Source organism: Manihot esculenta, chromosome 4, assembly GCF_001659605.2.
Source record: "Manihot esculenta cultivar AM560-2 chromosome 4, M.esculenta_v8, whole genome shotgun sequence".
Lineage (NCBI taxonomy): Eukaryota > Viridiplantae > Streptophyta > Magnoliopsida > Malpighiales > Euphorbiaceae > Manihot > Manihot esculenta.
Genome location: NC_035164.2, coordinates 32927997 through 32942979, shown reverse-complemented (window position 1 = coordinate 32942979; position 14983 = coordinate 32927997). Strand labels below are relative to the sequence as shown.

General features: G+C 26.9%; 1 protein-coding gene across 3 annotated transcripts; it reads left to right on the top strand.

Moving 5' to 3' along the window:
* The first annotated feature begins 3143 nt into the window (after positions 1-3143).
* LOC110613112 (proline-rich receptor-like protein kinase PERK1) lies at positions 3144-6535 on the top strand. 3 transcript variants are annotated; one of them, XM_021754063.2, is made up of 9 exons: positions 3144-3283; positions 3370-3768; positions 3841-3921; positions 4021-4091; positions 4272-4348; positions 4562-4688; positions 5076-5231; positions 5770-5842; positions 6180-6535. In XM_021754063.2, exons 1-9 carry the CDS (start codon positions 3229-3231, stop codon positions 6185-6187), a joined length of 1047 nt encoding a protein of 348 aa, XP_021609755.1. In that variant the 5' UTR covers positions 3144-3228; the 3' UTR covers positions 6188-6535. The 3 variants fall into 3 exon arrangements, with proteins under 3 accessions (XP_021609755.1, XP_021609756.1, XP_043811707.1); XM_021754064.2 differs by lacking the exon at positions 5076-5231; XM_043955772.1 differs by lacking the exons at positions 5076-5231; positions 5770-5842.
* Positions 6536-14983: the final 8448 nt, after the last annotated feature.

The window sequence follows — 14983 nt, the reverse complement described above, 5'->3', positions numbered from 1 at the left end:
ATTTGAATTAATTATATTTATTATTAATATATTTAAAGTTTAATAGATGATGCATATTAAAAAAATATATGAAAAAATAAAATAAAAAATTAAATTAAATAGAATTTGATTATATATAAATTGGTATTAAAATAAAATTATAATTTAAAAAAATTATGATTTTAATTTAATTAATTAAATGAAAATTTAATTAAAATTATTTAAAATTTATATCATGTGTATTAAAATTTTAAATTATAATTATAATTTATTTATTTAAATAAAATAAATAAATAAATATTATTATATTAAAATATAAAAGAATCGTTTATAAAACTCTAAGCGAAACAACTTTTAAAAAGTCTTTAAAATTGATAGAAAAGACATAAAGGAGCACTCATAATCTCTTCAAATGATAAGATAGTATTCATCAGAAAAATTAATAAATAAAAAATATTTTTTTAATTAAAAAAATTTAATTTATTTTTAAAAAAAATAATTTTTTATTTTTAAAAGATAAAATCTATTTTTTACATTTTGAGAATTTTATTAAACCTTCTATATATATATATATATATATATTATTTTTAAAATAATTAAATAATAAAAAATAATTTATTTTATAAATATATAAATCATTTTCTAAAAATAAACAAAATTTAAATAGAATAGTAAAAAGAAAGAAGGAGACTATTTTTGAAGAAAAAGAATTTACTTTTAAAAAAATTTAATTTGACAGAATTAAAATTTAAAAATAAAATTGAGTTTTAGAAATAAGGAATATATGTATTCATAATGAATAATCAATTTATTAGCTATGATCTAAATTGAAGTATTAAAATTACTTTGTTGCTATTAAACAAGTACAAAATCTCAATTAAAAATTAATTATATATTCTCAAACTCTTACATTTAAAAAGTTCTTTTATTATTATTTGAAAATATTAACCTAATTATATTCATTAATCTCAAATCGTGTGAGATTATTTTTCCAATTTATAATTAATTTTGCTATCCCTCTATACATAATAATTTTTTTTTCTTTCATTTCTTTTAGGTTTCAATTATATGCAACTATAAGAAAACCAGTGATTTCAACTCCATATAAAATTTAGATTGTTTTACTAAAACGTATATTTATGTTTGCCTGATATATATTTACTTTGTTATTTTTCTAATTTCTAATTTTTATATTTTTTAATTTTAATGACCAATTTTTTTTGGATATTATGTTATTATGACGTATACCCTAGTGATTTAGAATTCAAATTTTAATTTTTAGTTTTTTATGTATAGTTTTTGTGCAAGAATTTAGTATAATAATTTGATATTAATTTATTTTATTCTTAAAAACATAAAATTGATATTATGAAATTATATAATAGCCAAAACTATAATTATGTAATACTTAGTTGATTAAAAACTTATTATTTGATATCTTGAATATATTTATTTACTCAATAATTTTACGTTTAAAAATAACGGAGAGGGAGAACGCGTGAGAAACAGGCATTGAATATCGAATAATTGTAACATATATTCAAATAATAATATAGTAGTCGCTGCCAACTTGTTTTGGCCTCAATTATTGTGTTGTGAAATATGCCTCAATTATTGTGTTGTGAAATATTGACGTTATTGAATAAGATGAAATATTACAAATATCGAAATAATAATGCATAGTTTGATTTAATATTTTTTTTTTTTAACTATATTTGTTTCAGCATTTATTAATAAATATAAATTAATACTCATGGTTTATTAGACATTGTGAACTAATAGAAATTCCATTGTGCGAGAACATAAAAATCAAATTTTCTTTTAAATCTTTCATATGGCCTCACGGTTCCTACAAAATTGGACTGCTGCTGCATCAAGTTCAGACCATCTGTGTTCATGGCAACGGCCATCAAAAGGATGGATGAAGGTCAATGTAAATGCATTTACCGGCCTGAATTTGAGTTTTGTGGATTTAGGTGCTGTTGTACGTGATTTATATGGGGAGTTTGTGGCGGTTAAAGTCTAGCGGATTTCTTCTCAGTAAAAAACTCAGAAGCTATAGGTATTGTTGAAGTTTTAAGTTGGATAAAGAGTGAAGGTTGACAGTGTGTTCTAATTAAATTAAATGCGCTTTCAGTTATTCAAAGAATTAATTCATCGGCTTTTACTGTTAAATCATTTTTTAATTTAATTGTTAGTGATTATAAATCTCTTTTAAATAAAATTGTTAATACTACATGTTGTTTTAATTATAGATCTACGAATGTTGTCGTCCATTTGTTAATAACGAATGCTCCTTCTAAATTAAGTTTACAAGTTTGGTACGTTAACCCACCTTCTTTTATTTTGATTTTTTAATGCAATAATAAAACTATAAATATTTGTTTTAAAAAAAAATAAAATAATATATTGGCGAAGACTCGTGGAATAATTTTCTACAAGTCAATGAAGACACCAAACGAAAATACAGTAATAATCGAGTTTTTTTTTTAATTATTTATTATTTTGAAAATTTTAAAATAATATTAATTTTTATTAAATATATTTTTATTAATTTTTTATGTTAATTAATATTAATAATATAAAAAATGACTCTAAAAAATATTTTAAATAAATTATTATAAATTTTCTTAAAATTAATATTATTAATCATTAAAAATAATTTTCACCAAATATCTCTAGACAGCTTTGTAAGTTTTCTATTCAATATCCTCAAGCTCACATAATAGGCTGATTTAACTGTGTATAAACCTTCTCTTATCAAAACGACACATAATAATGTCAATAATTACTTCCATATTTCTAGTAAAGAAAAGTTTTAAAAATTTAACGATATTTAGAAGATCACATATTTTTATATTTAGATCAATAAAAATATACAACATAACCCCGTCCTTAGAAAACTTACAATCACATAGTAGGAGGACATGTCTGAATATTAATAGATAGGACTCAAGAATGGCTGGCTAAACGTACAAGTTTGTCTCCAAACTATATAATAAAAGTTAAAAATATAAAATTTTATTTTTTAATTTAAAAATATTTTAAAATTATTATTAAATTGCTATCTAATATGAAAGAATGCTTTGATTTATTCGTTCAGATGGGTCTAAACGATAAAAATAGATGATATTATAGCAAATAGACGATTAGACGTGACTAATATGGCTATTTAATTGCTCTTTATTTATAAATTCTTACAAGAAACCTTCTGCACTCCTGATTAGCCTAAGCGGCTCTGCAACTTGAATGATGGGTTGCATCCAGAGCAGGAGACGTGAAGATCTCCACTTTGACACTAGAGGTATTGTTTTAAACGACGCTGTATTATATGTCCATCAAGGAATTAATCATTGATCTCAAAAGTTGGTGTGCTGTGATTTTTCTCAGGTTCTGGAACTCCGCCACCAGTGTTGCCGTCTCACAACTCACCTAATAGACGTATTTCATCTCCTAATAGAGGTCAAAGTCAAGGATATGGGCTGAGGCAATTTACTTATATGGAGCTAGCAATAGCAACTGAACATTTCTCCAACAATGTACTCCTTGGCGAGGGTGGTTTTGGTCAAGTCTATAAGGGATTTATAGATGGTAAACTCTATGCTGTTAAGAAACTTAAAAATCAACCAGATGAACAAACTCAAGCAACTATGGAGGAGGAGATTAGGGTCATAAGCAGAGTCCGTCACCGGAATCTTGTTGAGCTGATAGGGTACTGCATTCAAGGAAACAATAGACTGCTGGTTTTAGAGTTTCTTTCCAACAAGTCCTTGAAATATCATCTACATGGTGAGTCTCTTTTCATTGTTTAATCATAACTGATATGTATTAAGATCTTACAAAATAGTAATGGCATCACAGGGAAGGAAGTGTTGGAGTGGTCAAACAGAATGAAAATTGCTATAGGTTCTGCAAAAGGATTGAAGTACCTACATGAAGATTGTGAGCCATCCATACTTGCTGAATTTTATTTATTTAGTTTTAAGTGGATTTTAGTTTTTATTTATTTATTTTTTAACAGCTTTCATATTATGTGTTTAGGTAACCCTAGAATTATACATCGAGATATAAAGGCCGACAATATTGTTCTTGACGAAAATTTTGAACCGAAGGTAAAATATATACAAATGAATTAATTTGTATATATGTTTGAAAGAGCCATATATATATATATAAAGAAATGGGTTCAAAACTAAGTGAACAGTATTTAGACTAATTCATTTTTTTTATTTTCGCTTTTTATATATGCCACAATATCCATCTACTTGGTTTTTTTTTTTTTTGTTTTGAAGGTCACAGATTTTGGATTATCCTTATTTTTTCCAGAAAATGTTACTCACATTTCCAAATCCATCCACGGAACTGAAGTGTGAGATTATTTTTAGTTTTATCTTTTTTATTTATGATGGATTATTTTATATAAAAAAATAAAATAAAATAACAAAAATACCATCTAGGGAACTGAAGTGTGAGATTAATTTTTAGTTTTATTTTTTTTATTTATGACGGATTATTATTATATAAAAAATAAAATAAAATGATAAAAATAAAGAATTTCTTTACTAAATTTTTCTATTTGCAGATATGTAGATCCTATTTATTCTGGAAGAGTTTCTTATGAATCAGATGTATATTCTTTCGGTGTTGTGCTTTTAGAGTTGATCACAGGAAGAAAAACTATGATTGGAGACACTACCATTGTTAATTGGGTATGATGCTTTTTTATTTTATTGCAATTTATATATATATATATTTATCTAATTTGAGGATAAAATGTCTAATTTGCTACTAACATTAGCAGCGAGCATTTGAAATCACCTTCAAAAATTCATCTTGAACCTTTAAAATTGTTGAAAAAATTACAGACAACTTTTAATTATTAGCATAGTTTTAGCATTTCAGGTGGACAAAAATCAAACTTCCCCAAATTGATTTTAATTTGAATATAATTGCTTTCAATCTTGAAATTTGTAGTATGCAATTCAGAATTGCATAGTTCGAATATAATTTTTTAATTATTTGTTGAATTAAGCTTAAATAATTATGATTTAATCAAATCAAATAAAATAATGAGTATTCATTTTATTAATATTCAGGCAAAGACTCGAATTAAACCAGCTGTAGAAGGGGATTATATGGCCCTAGTTGATATCAAACTGTCAGAATATAATAAAGAGGAAATAAATCGGATGATTTTTTGTGCGGCTGCTTGTTTATATAAACCTTTAAAATCTCGTCCAAAAATGGGACAGGTAAGAATTTAATTATTATGTTCTTTTATTTTAATTTAAAATTTTTATTTTAACTTATAAAATATTTATTTTAAAAAAATTAAAATTATATATAATTTTATTTTATAAAATTTTATTTAAATGTTTTTATAAATGAATCGCGCTAATAAAAAAACTAAGAGATTATTATTTATGTTAATTATGTTCTTAAAATTTGAATATGTCTTTGTATAAATTTTGTATAAATTAGATCGTAAATTTCATAATATAATCTAAATTAAATTAAAATATAAAAATTTGTATTGAAAGTATAGACTCTCGTCTATTTCATGAAATAAATTAGAATTAGAGTATTGAAAATTTTAAATTATATAGCTCTTTTTCAATCATAGTAAAAAAGTTATCTTTATTTATTTATAAATATAAATTTTATGGTCGACTCATATTAAATTTAGTTGTGTTCCCTTAATATTTTGATTGTGAATGCATGTGTGCTAGGTGTGATTATTTTTTTTAATAGTTTAATATTTAATTTTGTTTATTATTCTATGTAATGCAGATAATTCAAATTCTTGAAGCAATCCTTCCTTTGAAGGATATATGGGACGAGAAGGATGACAAATATCTAAATGGTATTATATTTATGGATGAAAATTATTGTTAAGTGTTTAAATTTTTAAAAAGTTTATGATTTTATTTATATAATTTTTAAATTTAATTAAAAAATTAATTATTATGTTAAAATATAACTATTTAGTTATTTTGTTATATATTGATAAATTCTGTTAAATATCATAAATATCTTTTTAAATTTAATCTCTAATATTTTAAATAAAGTATTAAAATGTCATTCACATTTTATTATTATAAATTCATTGGTGAAAATATTAATAGAATGATTAAATAAAAGAAAAAAAGAAAACTTGAACGATCGTCCAATGTGTGTTAAAATGGAAATTTTTATTACAGGTAATTGAAGTCTCACGAGGAAATGACACTGGAGCGTGGATGAGTGAGCGAGGACAGGACAGTAAATTCCAATACGATGGAGCTCCTCGTCCGTCGTTGGTTTTTTAATTTTCATTCGTGGCTTCGGAAAGTCCCCAACCGCTTGAGGAATTATCAACTTAATAGAAACGACAATAATGTAGAAAAAAAATAAACAAGTTAGTGGTTTGATTTTAAATATGTGGACTTTCGGATAACCCTCAAGTCTTATCCAACAGAAGAACAGATGAAATATTTTAGGATGCAAGATTTCAAATTTATTATCTATCATTCACATCTCCCAACTACCCATCACATATGATATTGATAGTGCTAAATTAATCAACATCAACTATTCACAAGGATGCATCAATTAATCATTTCTTATTTATTTATTTAGAGTATCTATGATTGCAATACCTATAGCGATAAAACTCATATTTAATATAAATAATTAAGAATATAAACCAATTTTTAATTATATGTATTGTGTGTTTGTATTTGTGGAGGCTTCTATTGAAAATAATCCAACCTGTCTTTATTCTTTCTATGGTCCACCATAACTAATAAAACTCATTAATATTATTTATTACTATTTACTATTATTATTATTACTCCCTATAAATATTTTGTTTTTAGATTTAGATTAAATTTACAATTTTCATCCTTTGCAGAGTTTTTAATTTTAGTTTTTAATTTTTCAAGGAAATTTCTCATGTGAAAAAAATTATAGACTTGATTAAAAAAAAAAAAACTTTTCATTATTTATTTAATTTATAATTTCCTTCAAATAAGGTGTGGTAGTTATGGATTTATTTAATAATTTCTAGGTGATGAGCTGTGATGACCGTCGGGCTTCTCATATCGTGAGGCGAGGTCGGGCCTTATAGAAGGATATAGGCGAGCTCCTGATCTACCTAGTGGCCTCAGAGCAAGCCATAAGCGTTGTATTGGTAAGAGAAGAAGGAGGAGAGCAAAAGCTGATCTTCTATGTTAGCAAGGTGCTGAAGGATGCCGAGGTCAGATACATGAACATAGAAAAGCTGGCATTCGCTTTGCTGTTGGCAGTGAGAAATTTCAGAGTCTACCTTGAAAGCCACCAAGGAATCGTGATGACAGATCAACCTCTAAAGAAAATTCTTCACAGACCATAAACTTCAGGTCGGATGCTCGCCTGGTCTTTCAAAATCGGCCCATACTGTCTCGAATATCAATCTCGGATGGCCATCAAAGCTCAATCCCTTGCTGACTTCATAGCCGAATGCTCCTTGAATAAAGAACAACCAGAGCTCAATAGAAAGTTGCCGGGCTCAGCAAAAGGGGAGAGTGGAGGACAACCAGCACGAGAATTCAGCTAGAAGTTGTTCGTGGATGGGGCGTCCAGTGCTAGGGGCAGTGGTGCTGGAATACTGCTAAAAGGCCTTTGAGAGTTCAAGATCTGCTACACCCTACGGCTGGAATTTACAGCCTCTAATAACATGGCAGAATATGAAGTCCTAATAAACAGGATGCTAATAGCAATGGAAGTAGGGGCAACCGATCTCAAAATAAGCAGCGACTCCCAGCTGGTGATTAATCAAATAACGGGGGCATACCAAACAAGGGACCCCCATCATGCAGAAGTACTTGGCCAAGGTGAGAGCTGTAGAAGCTGAGCTTGGCGAGCAAGAAATTGTTGTGCAATACTAGAGGATACCTTGAGAGGAGAACGAAGAAGCAAACCTGCTTAGCTGGTTATCTGAAGAAGAACTAGAACATATCCTAGACGAAGTACACATACAGTACATCAGCACCCCCACTTTTGAAAAGCCCACCACAATAATGTAGATTGAAGAAGGGCAGAACTGGATGACCCCATACCTAGAGTACTTAGAGAATGGGAAGCTCCCTGAGGATAAAGCTGAAGCGAGAAAAATTGCAGCCCATGCTACCAACTATTAAGCGATAAAGGGGACTCTATACCGAAGAGGGAAGTCCAGTCTATAGCTTCGATGTGTAGGCCCAGAAGAAGCAGTCATGGTGATTGAGGAGATACATTAGGGAGTCTGTGGAGCGCACGAAGGAGCAAGCACGTTGGCAAACAAAATTTTCAGGCAGGGCTACTACTGGCCCACAGTAAAAAAAAAAAAAGCAGAGAAATTCATCAGAAGATGCAACGTCTGCCAAAAGTTTGCCAACGCCATCAACATTCCAGCTACACTCCAGTTCAGCATATCAAGCCCTTGGCTATTTTCACAGTGGGGCATAGATATCCTGGATCCTTTCCCTAATACCACCGGGCAAAAGAAGTTCGTGATAGTACCGGTGGAGTACTTCACCAAGTGGCCAGAAGCTGAGGCCGTGCCCACCATCACAGTGCACAAAGTAATAGACTTCGTCTGTGGCAACAGCATTTGCAGATTTGGCATACCGAGGACACTTATATTAGATAATGGCAAGCAGTTCGACTGCAAATCCTCAAGGACACTTATATTAGATAGACAGAGGTTACGAACCGAGCTATCCTTCAGGGACTAAAGAAGCGACTGGATGGAGCAAAGAAGAACTGGGCGGCCGAACTCAACAGCATCCTATAGGCGTTCAAGACTACCCCCGGATGCCAACGAAGGAGACACCGTTCTCACTAGCATTCGGCACCGAGGCCGTAGTCCCCATTGAGCTACAAATCCTTTCTCACTGTGTCCAATTCAACAATGAAGATACTAATGGGGAGAAGCTAAGAAGCAACTTGGACACCCTAGAGGAGATCAGAGAGGAAGCTCAAGTGCGCACTGTTGCTTATCCACAAAAGGTAGCCCGCTACTACAATTGGAGAGTTAGAGAAAGAAGCCTGAAAGTTGGAGATTTAGTCATGAAGAGGCTAGAAGCAACAGGAAAAAGAGCAGTAGTAGAGAAATTGGCATCAACCTGAAAGGGCCCCTTCAGGATAATCAAAGTTGTCAAGTCTAGAGTCCACCGAATTAAAGACCTACAAGGAAATTCGGAGTCTCATGCTTGGAATATCTAACACTGAAGAGATACTTTCCTTGAAATATGTATAATGTAATACTCTGTACTCTAAAATATGAATGAATGAGAAATACTATTTTTATCTTCCTATGTGTCTTGAGTATTTTTTTTTTTTTTAAATAGCCACTACAAGCTCTCAATAAGTTAAGTGACTGGTCTTGAAAAATGACTGCCAGCACTAATTATTATTTAAAAAATTAAAAAATTATTATTTAAAGAGTATTTTTAAATATATTATTTTAAAATTATTATTTAAAGAGTATTTTAAATAAATTATTATAAATTTTTATTAAATAAAAATTAATTAATTATTTTTATTAATATAAATAAATAAATTTTAAATAATAGATATTCTAAGATGGATAGTAGATTTTTGTAGCGACATAACAAAAACAAGCAATCGCGAGTTTTCCCGTCATGAATTATTGATCGCTTAACCAACACATTTTTTCTTTCAATATTGAATTATTGATGTCTCAGTCAACAATTGCCCCCCTTTTCCCCCAATTCATTGCTTTTTTTTTTTTTTGAAAAAAAAAATCTTTTAATCACTTGATAAGCGAGAAAAAAAAAATATATATATATATATATACACTTTTGAATCATTGCGTAATAATTTGGTCGTTTGAGGATTTCCAAATCTTAAAAGCAGTATATGGTCCTTTTACAAAGTATTGAAGCTAGCGTATGTTTTTTTTTTTTTTTTTTTTTTTTTTTTTTTTTTTTTATAAAAAATTATCCGACACCTCATTCAAATACTTGATTTTAACTCATGTTTAAATATATTATTTTAAAATTATAATTTGTATTGTTAGTTCTTAATAAAATAATATATATTTAAGTATTAATTTAATATAATTATATATATATATACACACACACTGCACAAATCAATTTTCGTTAGCTGAACATTTATATGCAAAAAAGATTACTTTGCAAAATTTAATTTATTTTTATAATAAAGTAAATTTACTTTATTTCAATAATATAATGCAAAAATAATAATAAAGTAATTATTATTATTATTAACTAGTGTGTCATATCCAACTGACCGATAATGTTAATGTCTTGATATAGAGATTCTCTTTTAATTATGAGTTTTAAAAGTACCGTTTGGAAAGAATACGCATCGTATTTAGTTGTTATTTTTCTGGAATAATTTGGATCTGCATAGCTGCAGTTCAAAGATTTGAATTACTAAATTTTTATAAAATTTAAATCCATGATAGAAAATTCTAATTTTTTAATATTCCAATTATAGATAAAATTATAACACCTAACCTAACCATAACAATGTAATTATGAGATATATTTGTGTAGATTTAGAACTAATTTAGTCAAATTCTTTTAATCAATATTTATAGTATAATGATAATCATAAATAATTTACAATTTTGTTCATTACTATTCTAAAATGAAGTAATATTATTAATTAATGTAATTTATAAATACAGCAATATATTAAATTTATATTGAGTGAGGGAGAGAGATCTGGACCACATATATCGCACCAGACAGGTCTCTTGCAATTATGTGGACACATATTTGCAGTCATGGTTCTTAGCTCTTATATTGAGTGAGGGAGAGAGATCTGGACAGATGTGAACCCGGGGGGTTGGTTCTGTGAACGAGTCTGAACGTAGCTTGGGGTTTTTTTTTTTTTTTTTTTTTTTTTTTTTCTTTTAATTTTTAAAGGAGTTAAAAAATTAATTAATCGTTTCAAATTTCTATAATATTGACCTAAGAGGTAATTGGTAGCAGGGCATTGAGAGAAGAATTACTGGAAGTCGTAGCGTGTGGAATATCATTCGTTTATTATTTTAATTTTGAATGTTTTAGATATACAGATTTTAAAGACTATCAAAAGTGGTAAGCTTTAATTTTAAAAAAATAGTGATTATATACAGCGACCAGATGCAGAAATCTTATTTAGAGATCCAATTATATTTTATCAGATTTCTAATTCTGTTCATTTTTAAAAAAAAAAAAAAATATGTACATACACATAAAAACAGATTTTTTAAGTTAAAAAATCAAGTATAAGTAGAGCAATTGAAAAAATATTTACATAAAAAATTGAATCATTTTATTTACATCAAAAATCAAATATGGAGTTTTTAAGATTTTTTATTTTATAATTTTAATAATTTAATTTATAATCCATAGAAATATTAATTTTATCTATATTTAAAATATTTTTAAATTTAAATAATTAAACTCATTATTTATTAAACTCATACTTTATAAATTTATGAATATAAATAGTTCATGAAATTCATTAAATAATCTAACTATTAAATATTCATAAAACTTTTTAAAAATTTAAAATTTATTTTTTAAAATTTAAATAGTCTAACATATAATTTTATTTACATAATAAAAATAAATAAATATAATTCTCTAATGATAAAAAATAGTGTATGAAAATAAATAAATAATGAATAAATAATTTATTTTATAAATATTTTTTTAAAAAATTTGAAGTTAAAACTTTAATGATTATAAACAGATTTTTTAATAAAAAAGAATAAAAAAGGACCAGTAAGTATGGCTGTCGTAAAAATAGTATTTGGGAAAAGGACGGTTGGAATTTTATTTATGAAAGATTTTTAAATTGTAGTGATCGAATAATATAAATATTTAAAATATATTATTATATTTTTTAATAGAAAAAATAAATTTGAATTTATAAAATATAAAGATGTTTTTATAGTTGATTAGTTTTAAAATAGCAACGAATTAATAAATTTTTAAAAATTTTAATCATTTATATTAATTATTTTTTATTTATTTAAAATTTTAAAAAATTTTATATAAATAATCATAAATAATTTTAATCCTAATTAAATCTGTTAAATAAAAAATTTGAAAATAAAGATAGATTATTAAAATAAAATTTTATAAATTGAAAAATAATGAAAGAAAAAGAGTGTGAATGGAGTTGTAAAAAAAAAATTAATATTTTGTGGTAGTTAGGTGGATAATTGAATATATAATATAAATTAAAATTTTCATGATTATATTTTGTGGATATATATTAAAGACTTTTCATTATTTATTTAATTTATAATTTCCTTCAAATAAGGTGCAGTAGTTCTGGATTTATTTAATAATTTCTGGGTGATGAGCTACGAATTTCAAAATCGTCAGTTTGATTTTTATAATCTATTGACGTAGACCATGGATGAATTTTCTATACGCACCCCAAGCCCCAGTGGCGCCGAAGCCAGAAAATCACTGTAGGGAGGACAAATTTTGATACTCTATTAGTTTTGTAAATGTAAATTTATTTTAATTTTATGTTTATTTATTTGTTATAATTAATTTTAAATATATATTCTTTAATATATATGACTAAATAATATTTAATAAATTTAGTGTTGGATTAATCAATTTGACTTTATAAAATTATATCTGTCGCCTAATATTTGGAGTAGATTGATTTTTCTTCAAATCGACTAATGAACGACCTGAGTCACTATCATGCAGTAAAAAAAATCCAAACCAATAAACGATAGGGTTTATTATTTAATATAAATGTCACTTTACAATTTAGGTAACCGGGACATTTTAATTTAAAATAACTCAACCGATATTTAAAAAAAATTGCACACTCTTTGTTTGAAAAACACGGACTCTACGTTCTAGAAAAAAAAAAAAAAGAAATGAAATGAATAATAATAATAACAGAAAATCATTTTGCTTGAAAACCGGAGAGCGGGCAAAGTTAAGAGTGAGAAATGGTGGATATCGAATTCGTCAAAGATAAATTTTGCTCTTTTTCAAATATAATGAGTAGAATCATCTCTATAGAGAACGAATTAACTACTATTTTATTTGTGAGAATAGATGTAGAAAAAGACGAAAGACGATATGATGATACTTGTCTTCAATTCACTAATAAGCTACTGATGATTATATGACTCAATGAGCTAAAATCTCACCTTTCGATTTGACGAGTTGATGTTTTTATGGCCGACCACTTAGTCATCGGCCTGTCTGACTTAAACGACTTGTCGACTTATCGATTTGATGATCCATCCGAGAACTGACCTGCTGATGAATTAATGTCTAGTTTTGTGACCAAATGATCTGACGACCTGCTTGTCCGACCTGTCGTCCTTATGCTGACCTACCGACCTCTTGATTACTTTCTTGACATGATGACCTATTAAGCATACGACTTGATGACTTGAAGACTTGACGTCCTATCTGTTGACTATGTATCTTGAAGACCACTTGTCAACCTATCAAGTGTCTGACTATCTGACTTTATACCTATCTTCAAAATAAACTAAACTGTAAATATAAAAAAGTGGTTTTGATTGAGAGGATTTAGTCGGATGCAAAAATAAACTAATAAAGAACGAATAATTAAAGGAAAGTAATCATTGTAAGAAAACATCTAACTTCAAAAATATTTCAGTGTGAGTTCTTTGGGTTGATCATAGACTCAAGGATATCATACCTCATTTTTTGGTAAGTCAGTTATAGATGTTGATACGGTCTAACAACCTAATCTTCATTTAGATAAAAAACCGAAAATGATCAGTTCACTAATCAACCCTTACTTATCAAACAAACCACATGATCAGCTCAATGAGATTTCAATTTCATAACTTTAAAAATTATGAAGACTTGACTCTGACCAAGAAGCTCACTTAGTGCGGCTGTGAAATCAGAATATGTTATTTCACAATAAAATATTGTTTGTTACAAATATCAAACCCATAAGCGATTACAGACTTATATAAAAGGAATAACATAAAAATTAGAAATGAGAAGAAAAGATTAACCTCGATTGATATCATTAATCCGTACGAATTACACTTTGAAAAACTTCACTAACTAGATAAAGGAGTTTAGCTACTGAAACTCATAATAAAACTCTCAAAAACTCTGGAATTCTAAATAAACTCCGAATACTAATTATAAAGAAACTTCTCCTTTTTATAAGGGAAAACCTGAACTAGAGAGAAAGAAAATAAATATCTCTCTAAAAGGGGAATTGACAATCCTAAAATCATGATATTTCTAAAATCACTAAAATCATTCTTTTCCAAATTGGTGCTCTTTATTCATATTCAAAAATTCCGTGATATTTAATAAATAGTACCCACGGTCTTGTGTATGAAGTCTGCCTTATGAGAGGTCTAACGAGGTCTGCTTTGCACAAGCTTGCTTTCTAAGAGGTTGGCTCTATGAGAGATCTGCCCGATAAAAAGTCAGTTTTGCCTGAAATTTCATTGAGCTGATCATGTGATAATTAATTATTTTTTTACAAGAGTTATAATTTAGTTATTGTATATAACTCATGGCAGTTGCAGATAAATGATAATTAATAGCTAATATATATATATTAATTAGTGTTTGGTAAATTATATATAACCGTTAAGGTTTATATATAAAATGAATAAATCATATATTAATTTATTTTTTTAATAAAAAATATATAAAATTATTAATATATTATGCAACATATATAATAATTAAAAAAAATTATTTTTTTTATGAATATAAAGTTTGTTTATCCTAAATATTATGATTAATTTAATTGTTATTTGTAATATTTTTATATTTTTTAGTATGTTTTATAATTTAAATTAATTTTTTATATAAAAAAATAATTTAAAAGGAAAAACTTTATAATTAATTAAATTAAAAAAAGAAAGTATGTAACCTAAATAAAAAATTAAATTAAATTAGAGGGAAAACAACTCTAATTTTAAAGCTCATAGAAAATAAAGAAATACAAGAGCTTCCTATAAAGAAATAAG